General features: G+C 45.1%; 1 protein-coding gene across 1 annotated transcript; it reads right to left on the bottom strand.

Annotated features, from left to right (window-relative positions):
• Positions 1 to 2,229: 2,229 nt before the first annotated feature.
• On the bottom strand, positions 2,230 to 9,523 carry ZIC5 (Zic family member 5). The gene is made up of 2 exons (XM_066383692.1): positions 8,038 to 9,523; positions 2,230 to 3,807 (listed from the first exon to the last, which is right to left on the bottom strand). The coding sequence occupies exons 1-2, from the start codon at positions 9,506 to 9,508 to the stop codon at positions 3,365 to 3,367; spliced, it is 1,914 nt and encodes a 637-aa protein (XP_066239789.1). The 5' UTR covers positions 9,509 to 9,523; the 3' UTR covers positions 2,230 to 3,364.
• Between the last annotated feature and the right edge of the window lie 5,640 nt (positions 9,524 to 15,163).

The following is a 15,163-nucleotide window of genomic DNA, read 5'->3' as shown; positions in this document are numbered from 1 at the left end:
ATTCATGTCTGGGTGGCTTTGTGTCACCCTTCTTTTCACAAGAAACTTCATTAGAGAGCTATAAGTTTTCCCATTGATTGGGGCCCCCATTTATGAGTGTTTTTCTCCTTCGTGTGCTGGTTATTGTTATCTGGCTTAAAACAACTCTTTGCAACCTGTTTCACCTTTACTGCATTCAATAAACCTGATTTTTCAAAACCACTATAACCTTTTAGAGAACTGCTTGTTGCCATTATTACCAATTGTTTTTAACTATTTGCCTTTATTGGTTTTGTATCAGCTCACATTAACAGGCAAACATACAACCTTGTTAAACGTAGATAGCCAATTACATTAGTTTAAAACCACTTGGATATTTTGTTACTGTGAATGTCATTTCTCCTTAACACCTTCCCCAAATGCTAAGTTTCTTATATTCACTTAACTTCCAAATATATAAATCACAAAAAAAAAATGGATCCTGAGCCATTCACCGATGCAAGAGGTATTTGATACCCACTACTCAACTTCATTCTGGATATTTAACTCAATTGCGTATCTGGAAGCCTCTGTCCTCCCTCATTCACTTTTACTTTTGAGGATAGGCAGCAAAAAAAATGTTAAACTTTGCTCTTCATTGATTAGGATCACTAAGGATATTAATTTTAACAAATGAATGTGGTAACCTCTAAGATATATGTTAGTGTTATGTGCAACCTGCAGGAATTAGTTTTCATGAATATATTGCATTTTCTATATACATTGTAAATTAAACAAGCTGTAAAAATATTTTATTACTTGGGAGAAGCTAAAAAATAGAGGTCAAGGAAAGAGAACCTAGCATCCATTATGTCAGCAACCTATTCTGTTTGGAAGATAATGGCAGAAATATCCAATTATGTAAAACATAAACGATACATAGGAAGAATACTTTTATTAATTTTTTTTACTCCATAATCATTCCTGTTTCCTATCGAAGGTACACATTTTGTTTTTGTTTTTTATTTTGGGTGTATCAGGAACCAATAAATCTGTGGCAGAGTTAACCTATGCATGGCAAAATACATAAAATACATATTCCTTTGTTTCATAATAAATAAACCTGTAGCATAATAAAGAATAGTGCAAACTACCATTGAAAAAGTTGTATAAATAAAACAAATCAGGAATATTTTATCCTAATAAGTTTACAATACATATATTATCCCCCCAAAGTTCATACCTCTTTTTTTTTTTTGTCTATTTGAAAGAGCTTTGACAAATAAACTTTTAAATGTAGAACTATTTTATATTCAAGTTTTGTGGTCTTTTTCTGTGTAAGGGAGGGTTTGCATGTTTCATATTCACTTTAACAATTTGAAGACAACATTGAAAGGCTTTCAAAGTGACAGCACCATGCACTGTACTAGTAATATAATATATCTATAAACTATATATAATCTCAACACAATGCAAAAAAGACATGCAGGAAGAGTCCTGGTTTTCACATTACATTGTTCATTCAAGTAAGTTTAAAAATAAATTTTTTCATTTTTCTTTTTTTTTTTTAAATAAACCATGGATCATAAACAATCTTTCACCAAAATGTATAATATAATTCTTTGGTGTGCTTTGAACTCTTCCAGGAAAGAAAAAAAAGATGTCTGAAAATAAATTAATTCAACTGTACAAATAGTGTTCACATACAAGTTATAACAATAAGACTACATCAACCACTCACAGTACACGAAACCAGTTTCTACAAACCCTCGGGAAGGGTGTCTTCAGGGTCTCTGAGGATAAATTTGCGTTTTAATATATTTGTATGATGTTTATGATGGACTACATTTTGCACACAAGATGTGTTGTACCAAACAAAAATAAATTGATTAAGTTATTGTCCTAGGTCCTTGACCTTTATTCTAGCTTGACAGATCTGGCAAAGGTCACACATTCATCAATGTTTGGTGGTAACTATAAACCTAAAAAAAAGTTAATATGTATAGCAACTCCCTCCCCTTTTAGTGTAATTCAGACACTTCACACACTGTCATTTTCAAATGGGATAGTTTGGTGTGGTCAGTGCTCAGGTGGAAGAAAATGCATTAAAATGCATTTCCTTTTTAAAAGATTTTATTTATTGATTTTAAAGAGAGAGAGAGAGAGAGGGAAAGAGGGAGAGAGGGAGAAAAGGGGGTTGGAGCAGGAAGTAACTACTCGTCATTACTTCCCATATGTGCCTTGATTGGGCAAGCCCAGGGTTTCAAAATGGCAACCTCAGCGTTCCAGGTCGATGCTTTATCCACTGTGCCACCACAGGTCTGGCTAAAATGCATTTTCAAGCATCAAAAAATAAAGGCTTTTTAAAAAGTTGATACAAGAGTATAAAAGAGGGGTTGGCCTATTTTAAAAACAACAGCCTTCAAGAAAAATAAGCATATTGCCAGCATCATACCTACTTAGACTTGCCGGTTAATTTTGGCAACCCAAAGAACTTGTGATCTAAAACATCTCTTTATTAGACAAGAAGTTAGGACATAGTAAAGAGGCAGCATCAAAGGTTTCAGATCAAAAATAAAAACAGGAAAAAGCAAGCACTTGAATTTCTTCTATTTTACAAAATATCAGTTTCACAGTTGTCTATTGCAGCAGCTTTTTCTGATCTCCTTTTGCTTGAATAATCACAGTAGCACAATATAGGAGATGTATTAAGGTTGCTGCATCTTTTTTAAAAAATTATATAAGCAGGGTACTGAACAATCCTGTATAAAAATACTGTTTAGGTGTAACCAGTGATAAAAAAGAGTGGAAATGGAAAATGACAAATACTAAGACTAAAAAGGTTATTACAAATATTTTTGGACACAGGTACAACAGGTACAATCCAAGATCTGTTGGCAATGCAGCAAGTGTGTAGTTTACAATCAAGAGGCCTTTGCAGAATTAGGGCTGAGAAGGTGGGTTAAGAGGCTCTAAAGAAGCCCATGTTATGGTGTCAAAGGCATTTGCAAGGCACTCTAGGCCTTCTTGCTGTGTTGAGTTCTGACTTAAGTTGTTTATTTACCCTTCAAATATATACATATTGCATTGGCAGTGTGTATCTCGATTAATCCCTCCATTCATTTTTCTTGGTATAGTTTGCTCCCAGCCCTGTCTCCCTGCAATGTGTAAGTCCAGCTTGGTTGTCTTTTTTTTTACTGTTTGCTTTCTAGGGGGAAAAAGAAGCCCAAATATCTTAATTAAATTAATTAATGTACAAACACCATAGGGTTTCATACTAAATAAATAGGGCTAATTAGACCTGGTGGCAAGTCTGAGTCACAGATTTTTTCAGGCTCAGCATTGTCTCAGGTTAGGATATGATTCAAGGACTCCCACTTATTTTACTTATTATTACTAATAAATTCTAATGTATTGTCCGCACAACTTCCGAGTTCCCATATATCTCCTCATCTTCAGACTCAGAAGTCGTTCCATTGCTGGACGGTGTGTGGAGGTGGCTGGAGGCCCCACTGGCCTGGCAAACATACCACTCGTTAAGGTTGGTCACCTGAGGGGATAGAGTCCTAGAGTGACTCCTGGTTGGGTCCAGCACAGGGGACAAGGGTGCACCCACTGGCGTCCCCACTGATGAGTAACCAAGGGCTCCTGGAGAAGGCGGTGGGGACTTGCAATGAATCTTCATGTGCTTCCTCAGTGAGCTCGGGTGAGTATAAGATTTGTCACAGCCTCGAATCTTGCAGTAGTAGGGCTTGTCGCTGGTGTGGACATGGGAATGTTTCTTTCTATCACTGCTATTGGCAAACTTCCTGTCACAGCCATCAAATTCACATTTGAAAGGCTTTTCCCCTGAAACAAAACATAAGAAAGGTTAATGACTGCTTTTCAGAAACATCTCACTCGAGAGAGAAATCTTGGAGCAGAAATGAGAGTGCATTTTCCAAGTCTCTAGAAGACCGACTTCCACCCTAATTCCTATTTTTAATTCCTATGTTCCAGAATGCAATAGGGAAGGAACTCGTCAGGGATGGGCCTGGTTACCACTGGCGGGGAGGCTCTCCTGGCACTGGGCTTGAGAGGCTAGATGTCAGCCCTGTAGTACCGTAGGGGTGGTGTGGGGCGGGGCGGTGGTGGGGTGATACAGCACAGTCTAGACTGGAACACAGAAACCCAACCAGGACCCGAGGACCCATGCCCTCACTCCTCTCAGGCTTTATACATGCAAAAAGCAGGTCCCCCCACTGCCATTAACAAAATGCTGATTAAATATTTTTAATATAAGAAAAAGAAGAAAAATGAACACATATACTAAACTAAAAATACACTGGGGGTGGGTGCAGCAAAATTATTATAATGGCGTTTTGTTTCAGTGTTCCCCAAGATTTCGCTTATGATTAAGGAAAGGAAATAAAAAAACCCTGTTCTCTTTAGGAATAAGAGTACCTGTGAAACACAATTCAACCACTAAATTTTTTACAAGCCTAGCTGGGCACAAAAATGGCTACAGGCCTCTTCTTTCTACCAGCTTCCCTCACAACTTGCAGGGCAATTAAGAGCCTAGAGGAATCGTCTTAAAAAATATTAATAAAGAACACAAACTTCAGCCTGAACCTGGTGTTTACCTGATGCTATTCTAACAGCTTTCTACATTGCTTAATAGTGTGTGTGTGTGTGTGGGGGGGGGGGGGGCAGGACTATTTATCAGTCTTTTGGCTCATTGCCTTTTTAAGCTGCTCTAACTATACCAGGAACAAAATAAATACCTTTAAACACAAACCTCCTAATCGTGTAAGTGGAAAAATTGGAAATGCTCAATAAGACAACTAGAAATTCAGCCACATCCCACATCACACCATGGTATTAAAAAGAAGAAAAAAAAAAGACAGCATGTAACAGTATTAATTTTCCTTCTCATATTAGTATATATTAACTTGATGTATTTGAGTCCATAATTGAACAAGTCATCTCATAAATATTACTGTAATGTTTCTGATTTAAATTATTTAACAAATCAAGTTGAATTTCTTCACATTTCAGCAGCTATTCTGAACAAGGTATATTCTTTCTGATTTTGGCTAATTTACTTAAAAAAACACAACTAAGACAATTTAATGTGTGTAAATTATTGTGGTGAGTTTTATTATCTTAATACAAATATTTCAGTGTAGTTTTCTGTTCTTGTTAATTTCACCAATGATAACTATTCAATGTCAGAGTATGTTGGCATAGCTGAAAAGTACTCAGATGCATGGAATATAACTTATCCTACCTGAAAATATTGTTTAAAAAGAAAATTAGATACTCAAATATACCTCCTATAGAGGAAACCATGACAATCACCTTTAAAAATTCTCTGTAGATGAGCTGCAACAAAATGTTAATCTATTTTTATCAAAACATTGGTTATTCTAATTTCTGTATTCTGCCTTAAATTGGAGATAATACTAACTTAATATAGCATTGTTTAAACAAAATTATAACCAGCCTTTCTTCAACATGGACCTTTAGATGGTTTTATTCATCCTATGCAAATGTGCAATGTTGTTTTTTAGAATTCTCATGTGTCTGTACAAGCTACATATCCCAGACTATGAAGAATAAACAGCTTGAGCATTGCTGGCTCCAGCACTTCACGTGACAAAGAGAAGCAATTTGACCCAGTAAAAGAGAGATACGAAGTGGAAAGGTAGAAAATGAAGGATAAATAAGTGGAGGAAAAACAAAGAGGAAAAAAAGGTGGCAGAACTGTCTATTTTATTCAGGGGAACTAAGGAGACAGTGAACAAACTCTACCTAACTAGAAAGGATGAGACCCCAGTGTTTACATTTCAGATTCTAACATAGGGGTCAAGTCAACATTTAACTTTCTACAGTTTTAGTGGAAACTACGTGTGGGTAACTCTAAGATCCTATCAGGCTCCTCTCCAGTCTGGCCCAATAGAAGATTATAAACGGAACTGAGGGCACGTGGATCAGGAAATGGGCCCTCAGGAGTGATCAGGGGATTATTCTTTTTGATCAATATGTTCCGCGATCTAGGACAATCCCCCAAAGGAAGAGTGGCATGGTAGGGAAAGGAGTCCAGGATGGTCCTGTTCTGGACACAGTGGTCAATGGCTAAGCAGCCCACAGACGGCCAACCCCCCCCCCCCCCGCAAGTTTGACTATGAACGCATGGTGCTTGCACTCCTCCCAGAGGGACCCAGCAAAGCCTACGCAACTACTGGAGCCTGGAATCAATGCAACGATGCGCACGACGTGGAACCAGAAAACAAAACGGCCACGGATCTCCTGGGAGACCTAGGTCTCTGCACACGTGAACCCACCCCTCCAAGCACGCGCTCACGCCCCCTCCTGGGGGATAGGTGGGATCCCGGGCAGGAGGCTGCCAGTCCGGCAGGGGCGCGAGAGCAGGGTCCTGAGTCAGCTTCCGCGCCATCAATTTCCAGTTTCTTGCTTTAAGGTGTGGAAAGGGCCCTCGGCTCCGGACTGCTTCCCGTGCCGCGAAGGGAAGGTCCACTCTCTCTCCGAGGCCTAGAAAGAAGTTAAGGGCCGAGGCCACAGGCTCCGCTTCTAGGAATTCCCTTCAGGGACGTCTTCACCTCCCGCGCCCTGCGTGCCCACTTCACGGTCCCAGGCCCCTAGCCCGCCGGGAAGTACTGAGCACAGGGCCAGCAACTGGCTCAGCAGGCCAGGAAGTTTTTTTACAAGAGCATCGTGGGAAGGTCCCTTTTGGAAAAATTATTAAGGCGGATGGATCCCATTAGAAAAGAACCCATCCTCTGCAGATCCACACGAGGCTTGTCAGGTGTCGGCCCACAGGCACGAGGCCCAGGGTTTCCAGCCTTGGGCTATCCTGATCTGGCTCCTCTCGCAGACCCACCGAATGCCCTCGGTCCCAGCCGCTAGCCAGGCGTTGAGGCCCACGCCCTGCGGCTTCCTCCTAGCCGCCGCAGTGCCGATAAATCAGCCAAGTAATTACTGAATGTAAACTCCAGTTACTTAAGTGTCCTCCGAGGGGTAATATTGTCTGTCCCTATAAATCCCGACTGCGCTCACACTCATCAGCGCTTCCGCCCAACTCGCTTTTCCGTTCAAAGGGAACACACGACCCACAGGGACTAACCTATCCCATCGTCCCCCACCCAAGGCTGTGGTACCTCCAAATGCAGGGTTTGGGATGGGTTGGTAGGTATCCCCGGAGCGCCAGGGGTTTCCCCTAAATTCTAAGACGCGGGAGGGATACAGTTAGAACTGTATTCCCACAACTAGAACCTTCTTTAAAAGGACAGAAGCCAATTTCTCCAGCACCCTCCAGGGTATATGTGATAAAATGTGTGTGATAGCACTGTGTGACGACGCGCGTGTGTGGGGCGGTGTGTATGAAGATGTGTAAATGAGGAGGTGTCAATGAGTGAAGGCATACGTGTACGGTATAACGTCAAGGCATATGGGTGTCCCGGCAATTAAGAAGAAAGAGGAGTGTAGGAGGAAATATAGGTGTGTTAAGTTGTTTGTGTGTAGTGCGTCTAACAGTGGAGCGTGGGGAGGGGGGTCTCCAGGGGCCTTATTTCTTTAGCATTTTGAAGGGGCCACACCGAACTGGAAGTGGTGGCCCAAATACCGCAGCAAATCCCACACGCCCCTTTCACGCGCGGGGTCTCCTGGGCGGCTCCGAATCCAGCCCCCTACATTACCCCATCGTCCTGCCCAAGTTCCCGGGGCCGGACAGATGGGGGCTGCCGACAGTCCTGGGTGCCTTTCTGCTCCGGCTGCTGCTGCTTCTGTTCCAGGGCGGCGGCGGCGGCTGGAGTGCGTTGCGGGTCCCGGCGGAGAGGCTGGAGCGCCGGAGACTCCACCGTGTGGGAACCCAATGCGGGGCCTGTGTGTGCTATCGAATTACTTATTCACAGAAAAGGGGGGGGGGGGGAGAGAAAAAAAAGAAGTCACATGTCCGGGTTATACGTATGCGAAGAGAAGCAGCAGAAGGAGGGGAAAAAATTAGGGTGAGCAGGCGGAGGAGGAAGAGAAGCAGCGGCAGAAGCGGCGGCGGCGGCGCGGCCGGGGACAGACACCCACCTGTATGAGTGCGCTTGTGGATCTTGAGGTTCTCAGAGCGCGCGAAAACCTTGCCACAGCCAGGAAAGGGGCAAGGAAAAGGCTTCTCGCCCGTGTGCACGCGGATATGGTTGATGAGCTTGTATTTGGCCTTGAAGGGCTTGCCCTCGCGCGGACAATCCTCCCAGAAGCAGATGTGGCTGCTTTGCTCGGGGCCGCCCACGTGCTCCACCGTGACGTGGTTGACCAGCTCGTGCATAGTGCCGAAAGTTTTGGAGCAGGGCTTGGCGCCGCCGGCCGGGGGCGGTGGCGGCTGCGGCTGCGGCGGCCGAGCCAGCTCCTCCGGGTCGATCCACTTGCAGATGAGCTCCTGCTTGATTGGCTGCCGCATGTAGCGCAGGAAGGTCCCGGCTGCCCCTGGAAGGTGGGGGTGGTGCTGGTGCGGGTGTTGCGCGGGCACTGGCGGCGGCGGCGCCGGGGGCGGTGCGTGGTGCTGCTGCAGGTGGGGTCCCGGCCCAGCAGCCGCGGCGGCAGCAGCTGCCGCCGCCAGGTTCAGGTTTAAGTTTACCGCTCCGTAGCTGTGCAGGGCGGCGGCTGCAGCCGCCGCCACCGCACCGTAGTGTGCATCCCCGGAGCGTGGCGCGAAGGGCGGCTCCGCGCGGCCGTACAACTCAGCAGCTGCGGCTGCCGCCAACCCCAGGCGCATCTGACCGTTGAGCGGGTGCGGGTGGCCGCCGGGAGTTCCCGGCATGTCGTGCAGCGCGGGGAAGAGCGCCGGACCCCCGCCGCCGCTGCCGTCCGGGCCTGCGTAGGTGCCGCTGGCAGAGATGAACATGCTGGCCGAGTGGGGAGGCGGGGCCGGGTGCTGGGGGGAGCCGGTACCGGACCGCTGCTCCCCTCCGAGCGGGGCCCCGTGCATGGCCGCCGCGGGAGCCGTGGCGGAAAGGTCCCTCCGGAGGACGAAGTCCCTGCTGTGGCCTTTGTCGCTGCTGCCGCCGCCGCCACTGTTGGTGGTGCTGTAGCCCGAGAGGGCAGGAGGAGGAGGAGGAGGAGGGGGAGGGGGAGGGGAAGGGGGGGAAGGGGAGGGAGGAAGAGGAGGGGCTGAGGGAGGTGGCGCGGAGGGCAACTCGCTGCTGCTGCTGCCCCCGCCACCAGGATAGGTGCCGGCTCCGGGGTGCGCGACCGAGGTTGCAGCGCGAGCAGCGGCTGCGGGAGCCTCAGGCTGTGCCGAGAGCGCCTGGGAGGGAGGGCTGAGGCCGAGTGCGCTCGTCTGGGCCATGTGCTCGGGTCCGAGCAGAGTGATGGCCACGCCGGGATCAGCGGTCAGGTCCCGAGGGTTGAGGTGCGTGGCTATGGTGCGAAGTTGGGAGTGGGTGGGCGGGCTAGCCAGCGCCTGGAAGCCTGTCATATTCTGAAGAGGCCTGGCCTGAGCGGTTGCCAAATCCACTAATCTCAGCGCTGGCGGGTTCCTCTTGCTCAAAGGGGGCTCCATCAGAACCACACAATCAGACCCATAGACCCTCACTGGGGGAACTTTTTTCCCCCCTCTGCCCGCCTCCAAAAACATGTATATATTAGGGGCTCTTTAACTTCTTTGTCCTAGCCTCCTAACTCTGCTTATCCTGTTCCCACTCTGTTCTCCAGCGATTGGCAGAGTGAACACCACATTTGAGCTGCACAGTGGGACCGAGATTTTGGAAATGGCACGGGTGGGATTGGAGAGCCGCGTGATTGGCAGAAGCTGCGGCTGCCCGATTGGCTCCCTTTCAAACCCTTGGCCCAGCGGGGTTCCGCCCCGCTGCTCGCGGCAGCCTTAGCTTTCGCTTCGCGCCCCCTCCTCCCCTGGAGCCCTGCGCCTCCGCCTCCCCGGGGATGCCCAAGTTGCACTTGCAGAAAGTTTGCGCTGAGCCTGCGCACGCATCACTCCGCGTTTCCCAGGCGCTCCTTGCGGACAGCGTGCGCCGGCACGCGGCCGAAGGGCGCATGGTGGCTAAAGGCTGGGGGCCTCCAGCCCCAAGAGCAAAAGGCTGGGAGGAGGATTCCCAACTCAAAAACCAAAAACCTCCGCCTCGCCTTACTCAGAGCCCTTTTCAGCATCCACGCACTTTCTTCTTCCTCTCTTGGAAGAACCCTAGGCTGCTCCCTGAAGAAAGAGGGTGAGCAGATGATCGCGGGTCATCGTACTTGCAGAGGTGATGTTAGAAACCTCTTATTTGGGAAGCATACCCAATCTGCCAAGCGCTCACTTAGGGTTCACATACTGACGGAATGAGGAAGGATATTCAAGTCCTATAGACTGCAAAATAATTTGAGTGATTTGGCACCACTGAACACCAAGTGAAGTCTAAATCTTTCCCAAAATAAACCGTTTTACATCGACTTTTTAACTCATGGAGTCCTTTTCAATAGGCTTCAAAACGAGCCAACTCCTTTGGCTCGAAATATAATCTCACTGGTCATCGGTTCTAGATCTGCCACTTCCTATTAGATCTGGGGTTGTTGGGGGGCGGGACATGAGGCAGTAATTCTAACTTTTGCCCCCGTGGCAGAGCAGTGTCAGGGCAGGCCAAACAGCATCTCTCCAGAAGGAAGCAGCTAAATAAATAACTTTTAGGCAGAATTTCTCCTTCCAGTCCAGAATGCACCCACATGTGTGTCTCAGTTTCTTCAAAAGGATCACTAATTAGAATTGATCCAAGGAACAATTATTTCTTTTACCTTGATATCGTTTTCTAATAAACTGATCTAGCAGTAGAGGTGTTTCATTTTAAAACTATGAAAACTGGCTTTTAAAAACGTGAAACCCGTACCTTTCAAGCTATTTGCCATCAAATTATTTTAAAAAGAGAAATAGATTTCTGCATCATTTTTCTTGAGGCAGAGAATTGTGACATCCCTCAAACTTTAGGGTTCTTACTGCTCGAAAGTGTCATTTCAGCTTTAAAAAATAAAGCATCTTTACAAGATGCTTAATTTTTAAAAATTTTTATTTACTGATTTTATCCAGAGAGGAAGGAGACAGACAGAGAGAGAGAGAGAGAGAGAAACATATATCTGCTCCTGCATGTGCCCTGACCGGGGATCAAACCAGCAACCTCTGCTTCTGGCCGATGTTCTAACCAACGGAACTATCCTGCCAGGGCAAGATGCTCAAAATTTAAAGTTAAGGTTTTGAACTTTTATTTTAATTTTTCCCTGCATAAAATTATAAAAAAAAGTGATGACTAAAATAATATTTTTTCTTTGGGGATACAATAAAATGTATCAGCTTAATTTTCAATTCACATAGAAATAGACTGCATAAAGCCATCATCTGGGAGATGGTCCTGGAAAATGGTAAGAAATATTTTTAAAAGATTTAAAATATTCGATATTTTAAATTCGAATAGCTCCATTGATTCGATAGCTCCATTGACATTGATGTGAAAAATGTTTCACAATGAACTTCCCTATGAGCCCAGGGAATGTCATTTCTCTTATAAAAATGACAGCCAAACAAAGAAAATACTACAATCAAGTTTCAAATGGGATTTTTCTTTAATTTTTAATTAAATTAAAATACAGAGAAATAAGAAAGGCATGAGTGCAAACAACAAAAGAATCTAAATAAACTATGACAAAGCCCACATCTGTGTTTGGAGAGGACAGATCATTTTACAATTTTTTTCAGACTCAAAATGTCTTCAGCCAACCAGGCTAAGGTGGCATGAGGACTGTGCCATCTCTATGGATGGTTTATGGGGAAAGCATCATTTTTTGAATTGTCACCACTGTATTTATTTCCTCTCAGAACATTTTAACTGAGTCCCCTTATATGAATTCCTTGGCAATGAGCGTCAATACTTCCATAATGGCAGCTTTACATTCATTCCAGAAGGTTATAAGTAAAAACAAAATAAAAAGAAGAAATAAATAAAGAAGAAAAGAACCACAACATAGCCTTTAATATGGACTTTTGAGCATTTTTATTGTGCAATAAAATGGGTACCTACACCTTCAAAATAGCTTTTCCTCAAAATTATAACTGCTTTGTTTTATTGAATTGCCGAAATTTAATGGTTAAACGAATGAAGGCATGAAGGAGAGGCTGTAAAAATGTGAATAATGGTGCAGTAGAGCCGGGAGGAGTCTGGAACCGCCTCCTTGTACGACTCTTGTTAAACACAGCGTGATATGTATCTGTCATCGATTTAATATGTCTTAATCCAAATATAGTTCCCTGATCAATTTCTTTTTATGGAAGCCTTAAAAAAAGAAAAGACTTTCTTAGGGAATAAGAGAGATTTGGGTGGCGATTGGAAAGAAGGATATTTACACAGTGCGTTTAATGAATATTTGCAAATTTATGACCAAACCCAGACCCTAAAAAGATAATTGACTCAGGTAAATCTACTTGAGATGCTAATTCTTAAAAGGAAGAACTGGGAACAAAATTCAATCAACACCAATAAGGCGCCAATAAACCGCCTGCCAATTAAACTTGAGAATAGGCCTAGCTAGATGGTCTTCAGGAAGGCTCGCAGTGAATTTCCGGGATTGCCTTTCTTTATAAAAGGGCTTTTTATTTTCTAGACGCGCTTTTTGTTATTGTGATGACCCGCCTAACCCCAGGTGCTCTTGTTTCTTTTTCAAGCAATTTGGGAGCCAAACCAAACCCCCTTAATATCCAGAGTTTCTAAGGACCCAGTAACTGTGTCACACTTCCTAAGAAACACCAACAATTTCCAGGGCGTTGAAGAAAATAATACTAGGAAAACGGGGTGGTGGGGAGTATAGAAGTCGTTTTGCCACTTGTCCTATGGATTTAGCCCCATCTTTCCGCGATGGTACTGGTAGTCAGGACCGATCCTCAAGACTCATGTTCCTGTCTGTATTTTTGTAGCGGAGGTGCTCGTTGGGGGCAACAGCGTGGCAACACATGAACATGTCCTTTCTGGAGTCAACAGGTACTCCTGAGGAAGCCTTGATTTCCAGACTTCACTGTTGCACCCCGAACCCCACCATCCTCCCAAACCCTAAACAAAGACGCGAGGAGGCTGGGAGGTAACAGTAAAAACACCGAGCTGGGAAGTAATAGTAAAACAGCAGAACCACGCGGCGCTCAGCTGCCTAGAAGCAAAAGGACCCGGTTTCTGGGGATGCCCAGGCTGGCGCTAGCGGCTCCCCGCTGCGCAGAGTGGGTCTGCGGTTCCCCAGTGTCCTCTGTTCATCACTGAACACAGTCAAGTTTCCTAGTGATGGGTGTGAGCAATTAATAAACTCTAAGGGAAGTGAATTGGACATTTCCTGGCTTTTGAGCCTTTGTTTGATTGTTTCTGCAGACGGGGGGAGGGGGTGAGCCAGGCACAGTGAGGTGGACAAGAAAGGAGCCGGGGGACCCACCTAGCTGCTTTTTATTGCCCTTGCAATTGCTTTACTGGTCGTGCGTCCCGAGTGCTTTCCGCGAGAGCGGCCTCCTCGCTGAAGAGCTGAGTGCCCTGCGAATTTGGAGCACCTAGTTCCTTCTGGGTCGTGCCAGAGGCGGGTCCAAGGGCGAACACGGTCCCCCTGAGTTACCTGAAGGATGAAAAGACTTTGGAGCCCAGCCGAAGGGCAGCAGTGGCTGCTCAACTGGGAGGAGGAGAGTTACTAGCAGATATTGAAAAAAGAGGAGACACACACGAGAACTCTTTAAGCCGAGGTGAGGTGGGCAAAGGGCCCGCAAAGCTGTATTTTATTGAGCTTTGCTTTGGCACAAGACGGAAATGATGACTTTGGGTTAAAGGGCTTTTCCCAAATCAGGCTCCCCAGGTGTCTAGGCAGTGAGGTTCCTGGCTGCCTGCCCCACCTACACTGAGCTGGGACCAGATCCCTGCCCTCCTCCCTCACTACTGGCGTTCTGACCCCTTGGGAGCCGAAACCGGCCCAGGGTCCTAGAGTGCTCTGAAGCGCCGCAGCCCTCAGCGCCTCTGCGAGTGTCGCCTCTGTTTTCCTCCCTTCTGGGCTCGCGCTGAATCCTCAGGCTTCACGAATACTTCACTTTGGGGGCCAAGAGAAACCAGAAATGTGCTTTTTGCTAAGGTTTATGATCCCTGTCACTTTTACATGGACTTAATGAGGATTTTTAAATTCCAAGCAGCAGAATTGGGATTGTGTGGCTGTGATGGAAACATTGGATTCCTTGGATTTGGGACTTTTTTTGTTTTGTTTTGGATAGTCAAGAATTGGACACACCCCTGTTCACCTGACTTTATGGTTATAAGTCCTTGAAAAATTACTGCTCTCTTTACTTCCCCACTATTAAAGAATAAATGGAGTAAAATTGGCCTGTCATCAAATATTCTCTTTTGGTTATCAATCATTTTTACCCTCAGAGATGGAGGTAGTTGGAGTATGGCCTTTGACCCACATTTGACCAATAGATTGGTAAATTCTTGGGAAATGCTTAATCGTTGTGTTTTAAAATATGTGTATAAGGTCAAAACAGGAACCACAAAACCCATATATTCACGGTATAAATATATTTAACCGCCTAATATTATTTATATTGGCATCAATATGCATTCTTCCCCCCTTCATTTTTTATTTTGTAGAATGTTTTTGGATGGGGGATAAAGGAGGATCAGAGGTGGTGTGGTGTTTTGTTTTTTTAATCTCAAATTTTGTGGGTAGTTCACACACACACACACACTTCATACCCCTTCCAATATCTATACTTCAATATTTGAAGAAGCTGTTGGGATAAATCAAATAGTGACACGTTGACGGATTTACTTGTGTAAGCAATATGGTTGACATATGGCATTGTTATTTATGAATGACAGCATAAATTGTATTACACAGTCTATTGCAATAATACTGCAGTTTATTGGAGAGCTGCTTGCCTGTCACCGGTATTCAACCTCCCTAGATGTAGTTTGCCTGGGAGCCCAAAGGATAATGGTCCTCAAAATAATTAAACACATTGATGTAAGTTAATGCCTCCTGTTTTTCTGTTTGTTTTGGTTTTATTTTGCAGCAGTAGAAACATCCCATGGGGAAAGAGGAGACAAAGGAAGGACAATGAGTTTTCTTGCTTTTGCAAAACCGCAACCACTGTCACAGAGAAATAAATGTTGCTATTTATCGTTTTCTGAGTCCCTAATAACAAATACACAAATACTTGTTT

Source organism: Saccopteryx leptura, chromosome 4 (genome assembly GCF_036850995.1).
Source record: "Saccopteryx leptura isolate mSacLep1 chromosome 4, mSacLep1_pri_phased_curated, whole genome shotgun sequence".
Lineage (NCBI taxonomy): Eukaryota > Metazoa > Chordata > Mammalia > Chiroptera > Emballonuridae > Saccopteryx > Saccopteryx leptura.
This window is presented reverse-complemented; position numbering and strand designations above follow the sequence as displayed.